This window comes from Pongo pygmaeus, chromosome 8 (genome assembly GCF_028885625.2).
Source record: "Pongo pygmaeus isolate AG05252 chromosome 8, NHGRI_mPonPyg2-v2.0_pri, whole genome shotgun sequence".
NCBI lineage: Eukaryota > Metazoa > Chordata > Mammalia > Primates > Hominidae > Pongo > Pongo pygmaeus.
The window spans coordinates 22,703,688-22,721,194 of record NC_072381.2 but is presented as its reverse complement, the minus strand read 5'-3'; the positions used below and the strand labels follow the sequence as shown (position 1 = coordinate 22,721,194).

Below are 17,507 nucleotides of genomic sequence, written 5' to 3'. Positions count from 1 at the left end.
AGCTCACAAGTCATAAAAACCAGGATGTGTGGCTTCAGAGGTTTCTGAAATGACGCTGGTTTCTTAGATGGTGCTGGTTTTTTTCATTGTTTTTTTTTTTTTTTTAAATCACAAACACTACTAATACCCATTGGTGCCACTGTTTGACTTATGCTAAACTGCTAGCAGTTCTTCCCACCATTGTTTTTGCGGTATTTATACAAATATCAAGATGGTGAAAAAGGCAAATAATGTCTCAGTACTATTATAAAAATAGTTTTGGCTTTGTATAGTTTTGGTCTCGGGACCCCAGGGTTCTGAATCATGCTTTGAGAAATGCTAGTCTAAGTGAAGGAAATGGTCTAGGCTTGTCTCCTAACCTCTGAGGTCCCCACACACTGGATCCACTTCCCAAATACACCCTTGTCCTGTCCTGTCTTAAAGTCTTAGCCCAAGCAAGCCATTTTGTGCCCCTGGAATTGCCCCTGGGGAAATCCCAGCCATCCTTCAGGGCCCTTGCCAGCACCAGCTCTTTCGTGAAGCCTTGGCGGTACTGCTCAGAGCACACAGGACTCTGTCTGACTTTCCCAGGGAAGAAAGCCAGAGTGACCTCTAAAGTCACATGTTGTTCTTTTATGACTTGTTAACCTTGTGTAAGTTGCTGAACCTCTGTGACCCTCCATTTCTTCATCTGTTAAAACAGGGATAATTTTACCTACATTTGCAGGGATGTTTTGAGGATTGAATAAGATACATATGTATTGTGTCCAGCGTGAGGCATGGCATATGAGAGTTAATGAATCTTGGTTGCCTCATTCATTCTCCTGATGTGTAAGTGCCTCAAGGGCAAGTATTTTGTTCTACTTCACTTTTTTTTTTTTAATCCCCCTGCAATGCCTAAGATAGCTCCTCGGACAAGTAGGCATCTGGTAAACATATCTTGGAGTAAATTATACTTAGAGATGGGATATTCTAGTTTTAATTTGCCTTGCTTTTCACAATTTCATCTCCCTTTCTGGCTTGTGGCATAGATAAACTCTGTTCTTGCCAGTGCTCTCAGTTGTGATGGAACCTGTACATCTGACATCATTTCATGGCTTAAACTCTTGGCCTTCCTTTTCTATTTTTTTTAATAATTTTTTATTGTGAATTAATTTAAACTTGGATGAGTTTTGTGTTTTGTTGTTCCCAAGCTAATCATCAGCATTTGCATACAGATGAAGCTTCCCTGAGAATCAGAAGCAGGGTGGATTATATTGTAGGAGGGGAAACACACACACACACACAGACACACACGGACACACACCCCCCAAGTACTTGGTTAAGAATTCAAAGTAGAATAGTTTATTCCTGTTCCCAGCAGCATAGGCAGTGCTCAAGTATTACAAATGTCCCAATTTTTAAAAAGTATTTGGGAACATTCTTTGTTAAAAATCAGTGTGTAAAGGAAGGTACTTGTGGTCCATATTCAGGAATCCCTAAAGAAAGGAAAGTAGACCATGGCAAGTAACAGTTGCCGGGCATGGCTGTGCAGAGGGGCTCGGGCTGTGGTCTTAGAACGGGTTCTCAGGTTTGCCTTCATGAATGGTTCACATTATCTATCTCCATCTGATGGGTCAGCTTTGGGCTGCTCTGACTCGCCCCAAGAAACATTGAACATTTTCCCTGGGCCAGCAGCAGCGTCCCTCGGATCTTCCAGTCCTGGGGGCACTGAGCACCAGGGGGATGGAAGATCAGCCCTGGGAGACCCCCCAAGCCTGGTCTTGGCTCCCTTCCCCAGTGTGAGGAGTCTCTTCCGTTCAAGTTTCCGCATCTGTGAATTGCAGGAAGCCCACATCCTAGTCAATGCCTGAGCTGCTCGATGAAAGCCAGTAATCAAAAATTTTGATTTCTTTGCAGATGGCCAATCTAAGAGCCACTTTCACTTTTCCCAAGTCAACTGTAAGTTCATTTAATGAATGGCTAACTCAAGTAACCCAGGGCAATAGATGTCTTTTCATCAGGTGGTCAAGAAGCAAGTGGCTTGGCTGACCTCACGATAGTTAGGGGTGTCCAGTGCAGGAGGGGAAGGGAGCCCAGGAAATTGGCCTGTGATTCTTCTCCAGCCATTTATGCAGTAAACACAGGACATCTGCTGCGTATGAGACACCGTGATTGTCATCCATACTTAGGAATTCACCAGACCATTTGTTTCCCAGCTTTTCTTTTGAATTAAAATCTTCCACAAGCCACAGGAAGTTTCTCTGCTTGGACTCTACCCCTAAAGCCTCCCCGTCGGCCTCCGAGGTAGACTCATGTCATCCTAGACAACCCAGAGCTCTAAGGCAGAGTTTTGAACACCACTGCAATAAGAGCACAAACTGCTGAGATCAAGAGCCATGTTTTCCTCCACTTTGTACCTCTGCACTCAGCATAGGGCCTGACACAAAAGAGGTACAAAAAACTGTGTGTCTTTGAAGGAATCTCCAGAGTAAATGGGGTCAGAGAGTGGCTGTGGGGGACTGATGTATAGCACGCAAGGAAAGAGTGTTCATCAGTAACTCTAAGACGGGAGAAAACAATGAGTGTTGCAGAAAAAAGTCAGCAGGCGAGGATGTGCCCACAGGAAGACGTAATGTGGGGAAAGAGGCACTTAACGCTCCTGTGGTCCCACTGCAGCCAGCTAGTGGGACTCTTTAAGACAACAAGACCGACTATTTCTGGCAGTTGTTACAAGGAGCAAAGTGTGGGGCTGATGCAGTGTTGAGTAAGTTATTGCTCAAGTAAGTGGTGGTCAGGTTTTCTAACTTCCAGCAGGTGGATAAGAACCGCAGAAACACAGGTGAGCATGACAGAGTCAGGGCTGGAGAAGCGGCCAGTGGCCAGGAATACCTGCAGAGAGGGGACACGGGCCGGACAGAGAGCCATGGTCAGGGAGGGATGAGAAGCCCATTCCTCACAGGCTGCGAAGCAGAGCGGGTGCTGAGCTGGCGCTCTGCTCCGCCCAGAGCCATTTTCATATTTTCCGTGTGTGAAACTCAATGCCTCCCATGTGCGTGTTTTTATTATTGCTTTGTGTTTCAGGGCTCTACCGTGGCTAGAGAAGCTAGTGACAAAGAAAAGGTAAGTACCTTGCTGTATGTCTCCCCATGTCCTGGGGGCATGATCACGCACTCCCCATCACCTTTACTCTTTCTTTCTAGTCTCCCACCGCGGCTATTGCGATTCTTCCTGTTCCCTGTTCTGCTGCCACCAGCGAGAAACACTTTATTGACCCGATGAGAGTTCTACTTCATTTCTCTTCATCAAATTGTTGAATAGTGAAATAGTTATTTGTTGCAAGCATGGTTGGAAGGAACATTCCACATGCAACTTGCTGTTGAAAAACACAGCCACCTGTGCAGTAAACTTGTAATCGAAAATGGCACTGACAGCTGAGAGTGCGTTCCTGCGGGTCAGGGAACCAGGACCTAACACTGCTTCACCAATATCAAACCGAATGTGACCCTGAATACATTTCTCTGCATCGCTGAGTCTGCTTTCTCACCTGTAAAATGTTGGCTTGGATGAGCCTCAAACTCCTTTCCGACTATTAAGACATGATTCAAGTATTTTTTGCCTAAGAAATTAAGGATAAGAAGACTGCATCTCTTTTTCTCTTTTCCTGGCTTACTGGACCTTAGGTAGTATTTGAGCCACATGTAGTTTACTATGCAAGATTATAGATAGAGACAACTTGAAGGATTGGTTTGAATAGGAATTTAGGAAGTAGCTTCCTGGATGTAAACCTAAACTAACTCAAGTCAACACATGCTTATGTAAAGGGTACATCTATACTCTTAGTTATGCCATCTTGTCACCTTGGGAAGTGCCTTTTTCTGAACTATTCCATTTGAAAACAGAGCTGAAAGTTGTTCTTTTAGAATGATAGCAGTTTTGAGTTGAATTTTATAGATTTGCAAATCTACTTTTGTTTATTCATTTAGAGGTGTTTGTGAATATTTTTGTGGCTACTATCCTAGCTTCAGGGGCTAAAATAACAAGACACACAGAAAGATCTAGCAGGGGATGCAGACCTCAAATAGAAAATTATGTTATCATGGGGTGAACACTCGGACAGGACACTCAGGGAGCTCTAGAGCACATAGCAAGGGCGCCTGGCTCAGGCTGGGCAGGGTCAAGGAAGGGCTTCCTGGAGGAGGTGATGTCCAGAAACCTGAAGGATCAATAGGAGTCAGAGGAAGATCAGCAGGTGCAAGGGCATGAGACTCAGAGTGGGGAGGATTTGGTGCATTTGCTGCAGGGAGAGAGGAGGCCATGGAGGGAAGGAAGCCAGACCATGTCGGAGAGGCTGATGAAGTAGCCCGGAGAAGATGCTGGCCTGAGCTGGGATGTGGTAGAAGTGGATGAATTACAGAGAGATTTGGGAAGACAAATCTACAGAACTGAGGGATTGAGTGCCACAGGTGCCAGGGAGTGTGCGTAGAGGGAAGGGGGTTAAGGATGACCCCCAAGTTTCTGGTTTAGGCAGTTGGGTAGGTAGGTGTTCATTCCACTCCCTGAAATAGCAAACAAGAGCAGGAGGAGGGGTTTGAAATGTCAGTTATCGGGGAACCTGCCCCGGTATTCACGTAGGTTCTTTTCTGTTTTTCCTAAGCGTCGACTGGCTTGAGAAATAAAGGGACAGAGTACAAAAGAGAGAAATTTTAAAGCTGGGCGTCCGGGGAAAACATCACACGTTGGTAGGATCCGTGATGCCCCGCAAGCCACAAAAACCAGCAAGTTTTTATTAGGGATTTTCAAAAGGGGAGGGAGTGTGCGAATAGGTGTGGGTGACAGACATCAACTACTTAACAGGGTAATAGAATATCACAAGGCAAGTGGAGGCAGGTCGAGACCACAGGACCACAGGACCGAGGCGAAATTAAAATTGCTAATGAAGTTTCGGGCACCATTGTCATTGATAACATGTTATCAGGAGACAGGGTTTTGAGATCAACTGGTCTGACCAAAATTTATTAGGTGGGAATTTCCTCTTCATAATAAGTCTGAGAGTGCTATGGGAGACTGGAGTCTATTTCATCTCTGCAGTTTCAACCATAAGAGACAGGCGCACCTGGGGGGGCTGTTTATAAGCCTATATCTCCAGGTGTGTATTCTCTTTCTCAGGGATGTTCCATGCTGAGAAAAAGAATTCAGCGATATTTCTCTCATTTGCTTTTAAAAGAAGAGAAATATGGCTCTGTTCTGCCCGGCTCACCGGTGGTCAGAGTTTAAGGTTATCTCTCTTATTCCCCGAACAATTGCTGTTATCCCGTTCTTTTTTCAAGGTGCCCACATTTCATATTGCTCAAACACACATGCTTTACAATTTGTGCAGTTAATGCAGTTATTACAGGGTCCTGAGGTGATATACATCCTCCTCAGCTGACACGATTAAGAGATTAAAGTAAAGACAGGCATAGGAAATCACAAGGGTATTGATTGGGGAAGTGATAAGTGTCCATGAAATCTTTACAATTTATGTTCAGAGATTGCAGTAAAGACAGGCGTAAGAAATTACAAAAGTATTAATTTAGGGAACTAATAAATGTCCATAAAATCTTCACAATCCATCTTCTTCTGTCATGGCTTCAGCCGGTCCCTCCGTTTGGGGTCCCTGACTTCCCGCAACAGTCAGTGCAGCATCAGAACAGAGATATCCATTAGGCATGAGAGGCTGCACAGTGGCTCTCTGCTGAAAAAAGAGTGTGGGAATCCTCCCTGGAAGGACAGTCGGCGGAGACAGGAAAGTAGGTGAGGTCACCCAGGAGGAGTGTGTGGAGAAGAGAAGCATGTCTAGAACAAGCCCAGCAGAACATCACCTTTTACAGGAGCCAGGAGACACTGGGTCACTCACTCAGATATTGATTGAGTGTCTGTGACGAGTACACACTCTGCCAAGCGTTTTAAGAACTGCTTCGTGGAACTAGGCTGATGCAGTCCCCATCCTCATGAAACTTTCACTCTAGTAATTTTCCAGGAACCAGAGGAAATGAACTTCCCAGCGTCAGATGCTTTCACGAGGCCAGGTAGGGTAAGAATGGAGAGTTGTCCAGAGATGTATCCACAGGGAAATCACTGGGGACCTGGTCGGTGAGGGCGAGTGGGGACCAAAGCCAGATTGCAGCAGGTAAGGAGGAGAGAAGAAAATGGTGGGGGCTTCTTTGGCCATTTGCCCTTTTACTGTACATCAGTGAATGTACATTTTGAGAATTCAACCTTCGTGTAAACCCCCTCTAAGGCACTGGCCTTGGCCAGAAGAGGCAGAAACAGTGACTGTCGACTTCCATGCTGCCATGAGTGAATGTTTCTTCCAGGTACTGAAGACTCAGCAGGTATTTCAGTTTTAGCCCATGAGAAGCTCAGAGGCTAAATTTTGTTGAGATTTTCTCCTCAGAGGAAATACCAGAGTGTGTACAGAGTCACACATCCTCTTCAGCATCGTACGACAGGCCAGCCCCTGAGTCACATGATGCCCCATGTTGGTGGGTCTGTTTTTACTTTCTTCCAAAGTTCCTTGGGACTACCACTAGCAGGAATTTTTTCCTTCATTCATTTTGATTTCTTCAGTTTCAGTCAACAAGGGCTTGGTCCTGCTCTGACAGTAAACACTGCCAACAAGGACAGTTACAGCTAATGGCGTGGTTGCTGCTGAAGGCTAAATCATAAAACAAGGGCACACAGAGAGGAAAGCCACATGTATTTGACTTCCTATATCTGTAATGGTTCCTGCGAAGCAGGACATTCACTTACCTATCTTCCTTTCCACTGTTTCACCTATGGGACTTAATACACTTTCCAGAAACCCAGGGCATGAAACACAGTTCACTGCCCTCCTCACCAAAAAATGTTTAGCCCCTTTATTGGTATAGCTTTCTATGAAAAGGGAATAATAGAATTTGTTTGACCGAGAACTCATCTTTCTAGGACTCTGCTAGGATGCTTTTATCCTGTATCTAATATGAACATGTAGCCATCATTCCTTAAAACATCTCCTTAGGAGGTAGGCTTAGAGGAAGTCACAACTGGCACTGGTTGAGTACAAACTATATGCCAGACCGTTTTAAATTGTACATGAATTATGTCGTGTAATCCTTAACAGTCACCAGATGAGACTGGTGCTGTCATTACTTCCTTTGAGTGGATGAAGTTGCTTTACTGACAGGTTTAGTAACTTCATCCAGGGTCCTACAGTTAGGAAGTGACAGCGCCAGGGTTTGAGCCTGGGATCACCAGCCCCAGAGCGCACATTTCTAACCACTATGCCACACTGCCTTGTAAATATTTGTGAGTTCATGTCTCTCCTTTCCTTTAAGGGCATATTATCAAAAAGTCATGTTAATCCCATTGTGAAAATGAGGAAAAAGTTACTACATTGACAAAAACATTGTTTCAGAGTTAAATATGGTGCTGAAACAGTTGATCTTTAAACTTGATTTTTTTTTCTAAAGTAGTGAAATAAATTATTTGTTTCCATACTATGTTAGCAAAACAATTTGTATTTCCTCTATTTGAAGAGCTTGAGCATTTTTGCTCATAGTTTCAGATGTACATATTTGTAAAAGTTGTACATTTAATGCAGTCTTTATCACTGTGTCTTACACTGTGCAAACATTAGAATTGTCTGCACAGTTGCCCTGAGGAAGAATTCAGTGCCCTAGCCTTCTTTTTGTGGTTGAGGTTTCTAATAACTCTTATTCCAGAAGACAGAGGCTGCAGAAAGCTACCCCACCCAACCTTCTGTATTAGAAATGCTCACTTGGGAAGGGGAAGAGGAAATAGTTTGAAGATGTGGAATGTCAAAGTAATAGAAATTGGTAAATGATGGAGTGTGTGCCTGCCTTGACAGTAGGGTAGAGATCAAAATGTACCTTCATTCATGCACAGTAAAAGGGCAAATGGCCAAAGAAATATCCACTATTTCCTCTTCTCCTCCTCACTTCGTCACCTGCTGCAATCTGGCTCCCACCCACCCTCACCGACCACATCCCCAGCGATTTCCCTGGGGATACATCCCCCAGACTAGAGAGAGAGGAGGCATTTGAAATGTCAGGGTGGCGTCAGAACAGATATCCAGTAGGCACGAGAGGCTGCACAGGGGGTCTTAGCTGAAAACAAAGGGCTTGGGAATCCTCCCTGGAAGGACGGTCAGCAGAGACAGGGAAGTGGGTGAGGTCACCCAGGAGGAGCGTGTGGAGAAGAGAAGCACGTCTAGAACGAACCCAGGGGAAAGTCATCATTCATGGCTCGGTAGAGATCATGCCATGCCTTCTCTCTCTGATACGGCAGTGTTTTGTAGAATCTAGAAACGTTTATTAAACTGTAATAGATGAAATGAAATGTATTAATAGAGCCAAACTCTTTTTTTTTTTTTTTTTTTTGAGAGGGAGTCTCGCTCTGTCAACCCAGGCTGGAGTGCAGTCGCGCAATCTCAGCTCACTGCAATCTCCGCCTCCCAGGTTCACGCCATTCTCCTGCCTCAGCCTCCCTAGTAGCTGGGACTACAAGCACCCGTCACTACGCCTGGCTAATTTTTTTGTATTTTTAGTAGAGACAGGGTTTCACCGTGTTAGCCAGGATGGCCTGGATCCCCTGACCTCGTGATCCACCCGCCTCGGCCTCCCAAAGTGCTGGGATTACAGGCATTAGCCACCGCGGCCGGTCAAGCCAAACTCTTAAAAACATTGTTTGTTTGTTTTTAACTTTTAAAAAAAGTCTTTGCTTTCCCTTTTCTGCCAACCTTTGGATTTTCTTTCCATAATCAGTTAGGATTTTTGACTCTTCCAAAAAGCATACCATTGGTTGTGTTCACAAATCATAAATACTCCTTTTTATGATCAGACATCGGGGGAAAAAATGCTATCAAAACAGTCTACTAAATGCTATCAAAACAATCTACTGGTACCTCTGGTTTGAAATATTTGGGGAAGGCTAAAAACACTACATTTTAGCCTTTTATAAATGAAATGATTTGCAAGAATATTATATTCATTGCTATTATATATAACCATATTCCTTTCCAAATGATGGTTATGGTACAAAGAACAATATTTCTAGAGGGCTGGGCATGGTGTCATGCCTGTAATCCCAGCACTTTGGGAGGCTGAGGCTAGAGGATAGCCTGAGCTCGGGAGTTCAAGACTACCCTGGGAAATATAGCGAGACCCCCAACTCTACAAACAATTCAAAAAATTAGCTGGGCATGGTGGTGCACACTTGTGGCCCCAGCTACGTGGGAAGATTGCTTGAACTCACGATGTCGATGCTGCAGTGAGCCGTGATCACACCACTGCATTCCAGCCTCAGTGACAGAACAAGACCCTGTCTCAGAAAAAAAAAAAAAAAAAAAAAAAATCCACACAGAGAATCTCTGGTGACAGTTTAATTAGTAATCTCAATTCTTATTCTTCCCAGGTTTTCTTTCATATGAGTCATTATAACTGTTTTAATTTTCCATACTTTTAACTTGTTGATGACAAGTTTTGAAACTGTCATTTCAAATATTTAGCGTTATAGGTGCAGACAAGTCCCATTTCTTAGATTGTAGCTTGACATGTAATTAGTGTGATTTGCATTAGCATAATCATGAAGATGGAACTGAAGGAAATAAGTTATATTCTAACAATGGAATCACTTTCATGGCAACAAGTCTCAGAACATGCATGTACAGATGTCTTGAGTTTTTTTTTAAGAGCAGAACAGGGCTTTAAACAAAAAATAACCATTGTCAAATTCTGACAGCTGCTATGACTTGTTTTATTCTTTAATTCTTTCCTTTTTAATGGAAGGGCATCTCCCATTCATGGCTCCAGCAGTTTCGCCTCCTCTAAATGAGACAGAGAAATGCGAACCTCCCTGGTGGTCGATCTTTTCACAGCTGCGCTGCAATTCCAGTGTGACATCAAATTAGTAATTATAGCTGAGCGGGCTGCTTTTTACAAATGACAGTCTTAGCATGCTGCCTGCTAGCGAGCGACTCAGCAGGGGACCTGGGGAAGTAAAAGAAAACATAACTGGACTCACTTGATTTCTGGGGGATTTGACCTGACTCTTTAAAAATCCCATGTTCTTAGAGAGTCCTGGGGATTTACACAAATATGCATTTTGTTCATCATCCTGCACAGTTCTCAAAACTCATGTCTGATTTTATTAGGTAAAGTAAAGCATGTGTAATGGAGCCATAGGTCACAATAAGAAGATTCCTTTTAACATACAGCCTTCTTCCTGAAACCCATTTGAAAGAAAACAGCTGCCCTGCAATTGGCATTTGTGTAACTATATTGGCAATAATCATTGTTGACACTTTGATAATGGGCTACAAAAAGCCGCCTTGTCGATTCTCAGGCACTGTGAATTGCACCAGCAATTAAGTGACTGTCACCGTCTCCGACATTTTACCTATTACCAACTGAGGGTTCCAGAGGATTAATCATTAATACCCTTACGTCTAAAAATGCTTTTCGAAACCAGTTTTCAGCATTTCTTTTGTGGTCTTTAAATTGTAACAAATTATAATTAATTACTACCCCTATCTGGTCATCTGGGCTGCCGTTGAAGCAAGGTGGCCAGGGCGGCGGGCTCCCCAAACGTGACACAAAAGCACAGCAGTGTATCCTTCTGGAAATCTTTATTTGCCGCTCAGCTAAGAAGTGCCTCCTTTTCCACTGTGGGCGGATTATTGGTTAAAGGGGGGTTGTCAAGCTTTTTAGGCCCTCAATTCAGCTAATGCTTTAACCGCCTTCTGTAAAATTCCTTTTCTTCCAAGATAGAAGGGAATCATTCCCCTTTGCCAGCCAGTGTTAGTTAGGGACACCAATCCTACTACCCAAAGTGCAGGGGAAAGTTTCCCACTAGGGCAGAAGCAGGGCTTCTTTCTCAGACCTTAAAGGCGGCACCAGTAACATCCACCTTCTGGACCAGAGACATTTTATAAAAGGGAGATTTGGGTGAAGGACTCCAAACAGAGGGTTAGGGGATCTGAGTCCCAGCCCTGGGGGCACAGGGCTGCATTAATGGGGTTTGAGTATAGGTCATCTGACTTTGTCCTTGTTTGTAAAATTAAAGGATTTGCTTGCGTCATTGCTCCTCATGCTGTAGTGTTGGTGAGAGTCTCTTGTTTCAAATGAAGCTTTCCTGGACCTTCCTCCAGAGATGTGGTTCAGCAGTCAGCCCCACTTGGAGAAGTCCTGGCCTGACCATCACTAAAATCTTCTCTATTCCAGATATAGATTAAGGTGATTGCTATGATTGATGGGGAAAAAAATGTTCTGTTCAGCAGATATAGATAAGAACCCCATAAACCATGAGGGGTATTCTGGAAATGAAGTTTTAAAGCTTCATTTAGGATTTCTCCTAACTGGTAAGCATGGCAACATGACAAAAAGAGAGGATCACTTGCAGTGACTCTTGTGAGCACTTTCCAGATTTTCACTCAGATGACAGCATTAAAATCCTCAAGGCTTTATGACTTATGGCTTATGGTGGTGCATCAGCTCTCATTTGCCTCAGATTAATTTTTATTTCACTGGAATGAAATCAACTCAGAGTATCCCAAGCACACATGGAGCAGTGCTGTTAGGTATGGGAATGTTTTCACCCTAACAACTCTTAGTTCTAGAAAAAGTTGGGGTGGAGAGAAGACTCCAAAATTCAGTATGTGGTCTGAATTTAAACCAAGCTGCTACAGATATATAATTCTTAATTAAATAATGATCTTTAACATGTTAGTATTAAACCAGACATCTAGAGGAGTTAGCAAACTCCTTGAGTGTTCAGCCTTTGACATTTCTTAGATTATCACCATAGATATCTGCGCACCAGAATCTTCTGTTCCAACTGGAACGAACCCATCTTGTAGGTCTTATTTTGTAGGTCTTGTATGCAGTTCAGCTGTCATATCCCAGTTTGTGGAGGAAGACCAAACCGTCACCTTTGACATCACCACGTAGAGTTGTGGTCATAAAATATGACAGTATTAAAAAAGGAATAAATTTCACTTTTTACATATTAGCTTGAGGGAAAATTGCCAACAGCTAGGTCTTGCCAGCTCTAACAGTTATAACTTAGGCTTCTCCAATTTTGCGCAGCTTACTTACAGCACTGTTTTACAAGTATGTTGAGGTATATTCTCTTTCCACATTCATACATAAACAGATTCAACATAAAAATTATCAGATGTTCACATCTGGATGCTATTCACAGATGTGCACATTCTCACTGTTTTCACTGTGAAAATTAGAAGTTATTAATGACCTCTTAGATCATTTCTCAAACGATTAACTTGTATAGACATTCTGCTTATGTAGTTAAAGGAGGTTGGCATATGTACTATTTGTGCAAAACCACCCTTTTTCTTTGCTACTTCTGTATGAACTTTATCGGTATCCACTAATTTGCCTTTTGATATATCAAATTTGTGGCTTAGATATTCCGAGAAGCAGAACTGATTTTATTATAAATCTCTAGCATCTCTTATTACCCCAGAATTGATACCAAATATGTTATTCCATCAAATTATTTTTATCCTAGCTCCAACATAAGGATTACCTAAAATTCCTTCCCTTATAGAAATACTTGTAAATTATGTTTTCAGTTCCATAGATGCTGATTTTTATGAAGATTTTTGCAAGCACAGCAAAAGGGGTTTTATTCTTTTTTTGCAAGTTTATTTTCATTTGGGTGAGCTTGGAATTACAAGTAAATCAGGAACACAAGCAGTTCTAACATAAAACAATAATTACTACATATTTTTTATGTGGAGCATTCAGCTCTGAGTGTCAGAGTAACAGCATATCAAAAGGACACCCGGCAGCAGTCTTTGACATTGAGGCTTACAGTTAGACTTAAAAAATAATAAATAGGTTGCCAAATGAGCATATCAAACAAAAAATTCATTTCATTCTGAAATGCAAGTCCTTTAATCACAGAGTGCTATGATATGTATTATCCTTTGCATTAAAACCTAGTGCCAAAATCCTGTTTGCATTAGACACTCAAGTGTGACTGGGTGCATTTCTTCTTCCCAGTAAGGTTTCCATCCAGACTAAAGTAAAAACTTGGCTCTATATTATAAAGATTTTGGCTCTGTGCATTTTAGGTTCATATATTTTCTATTTCCAGTTATTAATGGCCATTTACCCATTCAGTTGGCTCTTGTTGTATAATTAAAGTTTAGAATGATCATTAAAAATCCAGTGATATTTTAGTTTGAATTCTGTTTAATGTTTCAAACTATAGTTTGAAATTTGTGATTTTTAAAAATTTTGTGTCATCTCAAAGATAGTTTTTTAAAATCTCACTAAAATAAAATGTTTGTATAACTTCTGGCTTTACTAAACCTTGTAATATCCAATATTGCTAAACTCCATATGAATGACAGCAGTTATGCATCAAATCACAGAACCTAATGAAATAAGCACATATGTACACACACACATAAGTTAATTCCCACTTGAAACAAATAAAGCATTTAACTCTTTTGGTAAACACATTGTTTTGGTTTTGGTTTTAGAAATTCTGCAAAAGTTCTTAGTCATTTGGAATTTTTAAGCATAAAAGTACTAAATAATATTAAGCAGGAATTTTTTAGGTGTTGCTTTTTAGCTCCTTTTTATCAGTTCTGCTGGGAAGCAAACAGTGCTGCATCTCCTTTGCTCTCATAGAATTCTGTTATTTTTATACCACAGGTCTCTGCTAAAAGGCGGCATGTGTTTAGAAATTCTAAAAATGAGGGCTCTAAACTTTGTAACTGTCTTGATACATTTTCACTTTTTTAGTCCCAACCCCCTGGCCAAATCTGTCCTTAGAGATCATTGATACCTTGTATTGAACCCTAGGGCATAAGTAATTCTAGTGAGAGGCTTTTATACACTGAAAGCCTTACGGGTGTGTTGGTTATCTTCAGGCTCTGACCAGCTGAGTGTGCATCTCACTTCTCACATTCATGTTGTATCTTAATGACACACAAAATATTTTTGACCATGACCTGTATTATCACACAGTGTGTTTCTTACTGTTGACTTACAGTAGACTTGCTGAGGCCTGTGATGCTGTGCTTTAAAAGCCAAAAACTTTTCAAAATGAGGGAGAAATGTCTATAATAAATGTACTATATATATACAAATGTTTATAATAAATTTTCTTTTTACAACTCATAGCAAGTTAAATGTTCCCAGTGAGTTCACTGCTCCCTAGGAGTGAGTTCACCATTCCCTAGTATTTTGGTTATATTTTCTGGCTACTAAGATTTCCGCTTCTGTGGATTTTTGCTTTAGGTCAGCAAAACAGCATTCACTAAATTATCCACTATTATAATGTGCTGAGAAAAACTAACCCATGGAAAATTAAGGTAAGACAAAAGTTAGCAAATTTCTGTCTTTGGCCAGATACGTAAAATCATTACATCTTATTCCATATATTGAATAAATATCATAAATTTCAAAATCTTTATTACTTCAGGAATTTAACCAGTCCGATTTTTATTATAAGATAGGAACGTTTTACTCTCATTTGGGTTTCAGTTTAAAAAAAGGTCTTTTCAGTGAGGTTTCCTACTAGGAATAGCTTTTGCAGGTGATCGCAGAGGTTTTTCTAGCTGGGAGAATTCACAATTGAGGTTTGCAAAGCAGTGTAGGGAACTAGAGCCACCAAGACAGGGAGGTCAGCGCCTCGGGCCGTGTCACCTTCGATGCATCCTGTCTCATGTATCCTCTGTGTTCCCTGTGGGTCCTGTGTAGTGAAATGAACTACTAACTTTGCCCTCATGTATGGTAGGTTTGTGTGCAGTGTGCAGTAACAGAAGTGTCTTCCAAATTTGAAGGCAGTATGTAGAGAATTCATGTGACGTGTTTGTAACTAGCAGATAAAACCTAAAAACAAAGGAAATTTTAAACATCGTTTAAATAAAGCTTGTCGCCCACGGGCTGCATGGGGCCCAGGACGGCTTTGAATTCGGCCCAATACAAATCCGTAAAGTGTCTTAAAACATGGTGAGATTTTCTTGTGATTTTTTTTTTTTTTTTAAGCTCATCAGCTCTCATTAGTGTTCACTGATTTTATGCGTGGCCCAAGACAATTCTTCTTCCAGTGTGGCCCAGGGAAGCTAAAAGATTGGACACCAAGGTTTAGATTACCAACATCATAATTTTTTTTTTTTTTTAATCATCCAGGTATCAACTAGAAGATATCCTAAGTTTAAAGACCCTATTTTAGAAGAAACAAACATAGCAAGTTACTATTGCCAGGCACTATGTGCTTTGTGTCATTTGATTTGCACACTAACCCTATTACATAGGTACAGTGTTATTAATTTCCCATTATATAAGTAAGGAAACTGAGGTTTGGGCAGATTAAGCAACTGGCCTAGAACATCACAGCTAGTGTTAAAATGTTAAATATGTCAATATATTTTTTAAAAGAAAAATCTTGCTCTGGATTGATCAGCGATGAGCTTTTCCTAGATCCATAAGCCATACTTGAGAACATGACTAGCATATAACGACGTTTGCGTATAACACACTGTGTGGCAGGCACCATTTTAGGCTTTTTCACATGTGTGAACTCATGCAATCTCACAACCCTATGTTTGCTAATCCCCCTTTAAAGATGGGAAACCAAGTCACAGAGAGGTTAAGTAACTTAACTTGCCAGAGTCACATAGCTAATAAGTGGAGTAGCGGAGCTACAACCCAGGCAGCCTGGATCTAGTGTGTTCACATAACCATGGGCTTCAGTCTGTCTCCTACGTGGAAACCTGAGCCATGCCCAGTCGACCTGGGGTCGGGCATCACTCCACATGACAGTGAAGGGCTCATTTCATCCGAACGGGAAGCAGGACAGCCAGGCTGCAGGGGGAACAGCGTCCCTCTGCTGATGCCTGTGGCTGTGTTTGTGCATTTACACATCACATTAGCGGAGATGAATGCCACTTGGAATCCAACCCACCGCAGCAGATTACCTCATGCAAGACAGAAAACAGCCCTGCCTGTGCTAGCCTGGCTCTGCTTTGGGCTGTATTTACTCACGGGGCCTCAGCTGGCCAGGGCCTTGGAGCAGCTCTGGGGCCCCCCACCTGGGCAGGAGTCCCAGCTCAGGACTAGACGCACGGAGGAGGACGGGGTGGGAAGAGCAGTTCCCTCCCATACCCTCGTCCCCTCCCAGCAAGTACAGAGGGTCGTACAGCAATCGCCCCGCCTTACTTAGAGGCTCTGATCTGCACAAAACTGGCCAGAGCTGAATTCAGAGCAAATAAAGACTCGGCCTGCCGCCACTTCAGAAAGGTTGCTGACCACTGGCTGGAAGCCGGCCTCGGAGAGTCCACGGCTGAGAAGCATTTCTGAGCTGTCTTTAGTTAGCCCTGGGGGTTTCCTCCACCCTCTGGCTGTTTCTGCACTGAACTAGAAAAGATATCAAAGACACTCGTTAAAGAACCAGACCCAGTGACTAAATACAAGCTTGGAAAACTCTAAGCGCAAATAATCCAGCGTTTAAAAGCAAAGTGTAGAATCTGTTGCTACATTAAGCTGTCGCTGCCCACAGTTAATTTTCTGCTGCTCTGCAGACGTCATCTTTGTAGGCAGTTTTACACCAAGAGTTTATTAAGTTCATTAAATCATAGTATAGTTTTCCACATTAAAAAAAAAAGATGTTTCTAATATAAGCACTGCTCATTATCAGAGAGATATATTGAAATTTCTTTTAAAAAGCTAAGCAGTAAGATTTTCTTGAGAGTGAATCATTGTCAGGTGACTTAACCTTTGTCATCTCGTTTTTTTCCTTTTTGTTTTTGAGATAGGGTCTTACTATGTCACCCAGGCTGGAGTGCAGTGGCGCGATCATGGCTCTCTGCAACTTTGACCTCCCGGGCTCAAGCGATCCTCCCACCTCAGCCTCCCAAATAGCTGGGATGACAGGCACACACCACCACGCCTATCTGATATGTTTTATTACTTTTTTTGTAGAGATGGAGTCTCACTATGTTAGCCAGACTGGTCTCGAACTTCTGGGCTCCAGTGAACCTGTCTCAGACTCCCAAAGTGCTGAGATGGCAGGTGTGAGCCGCCATGCCCAGCCTATCTTGTTCTTAAAAAAAGAACAGTTAAGTTTTTGTAAAAAAAAAAAAAAAAAAAAAAGTCTTTCAACCTATAATACCCATTTTAAGTCTGTGCGCTTTATTAAATGCTCACAGTGATGATGATGATGATGGGGGTGGTGATGGGGATTATAAGCACCACTATTTGAATCTGTCACATGGTTTCTGGTTGAGTTCCCAGCACAACTCTACCTTAGCAGAATGATTAAGGTTCCCATCTCAGCTCATCACTCACCAAACTCTGAGACCTTAGTTAAATTGCATGATTTCAGTTTCCTTGAATGTAAAATGTGAATAAGAATAATAGTTAAGGTTGTTGCAAAGACTAAAGGTAGATGATAGATGTGAATAAAATGACGCACACAAAGCGCTAAGCAGGGTATCTAAGGCTGCTGCATGTTTTCCCCCTTCTGCATCT

The 17,507-nt window shown here is 42.1% G+C and overlaps 2 protein-coding genes across 2 annotated transcripts in view; both read left to right on the top strand.

Moving 5' to 3' along the window:
- The window catches only part of PIP4K2A (phosphatidylinositol-5-phosphate 4-kinase type 2 alpha), a 179,261-nt gene that overhangs the window by 143,362 nt on the left and 18,392 nt on the right, over positions 1-17,507 (top strand). The window contains exon 6 of the mRNA XM_054503573.2: positions 3,043-3,081. Within this exon, the coding sequence (XP_054359548.1) occupies positions 3,043-3,081 (39 nt within the window). The remainder of the gene's footprint in view (positions 1-3,042; positions 3,082-17,507) is intronic.
- LOC134740139 (uncharacterized) lies at positions 15,183-16,219 on the top strand. The gene has a single exon (XM_063669643.1). The coding sequence runs from the start codon at positions 15,721-15,723 to the stop codon at positions 16,198-16,200; it is 480 nt and encodes a 159-aa protein (XP_063525713.1). The 5' UTR covers positions 15,183-15,720; the 3' UTR covers positions 16,201-16,219.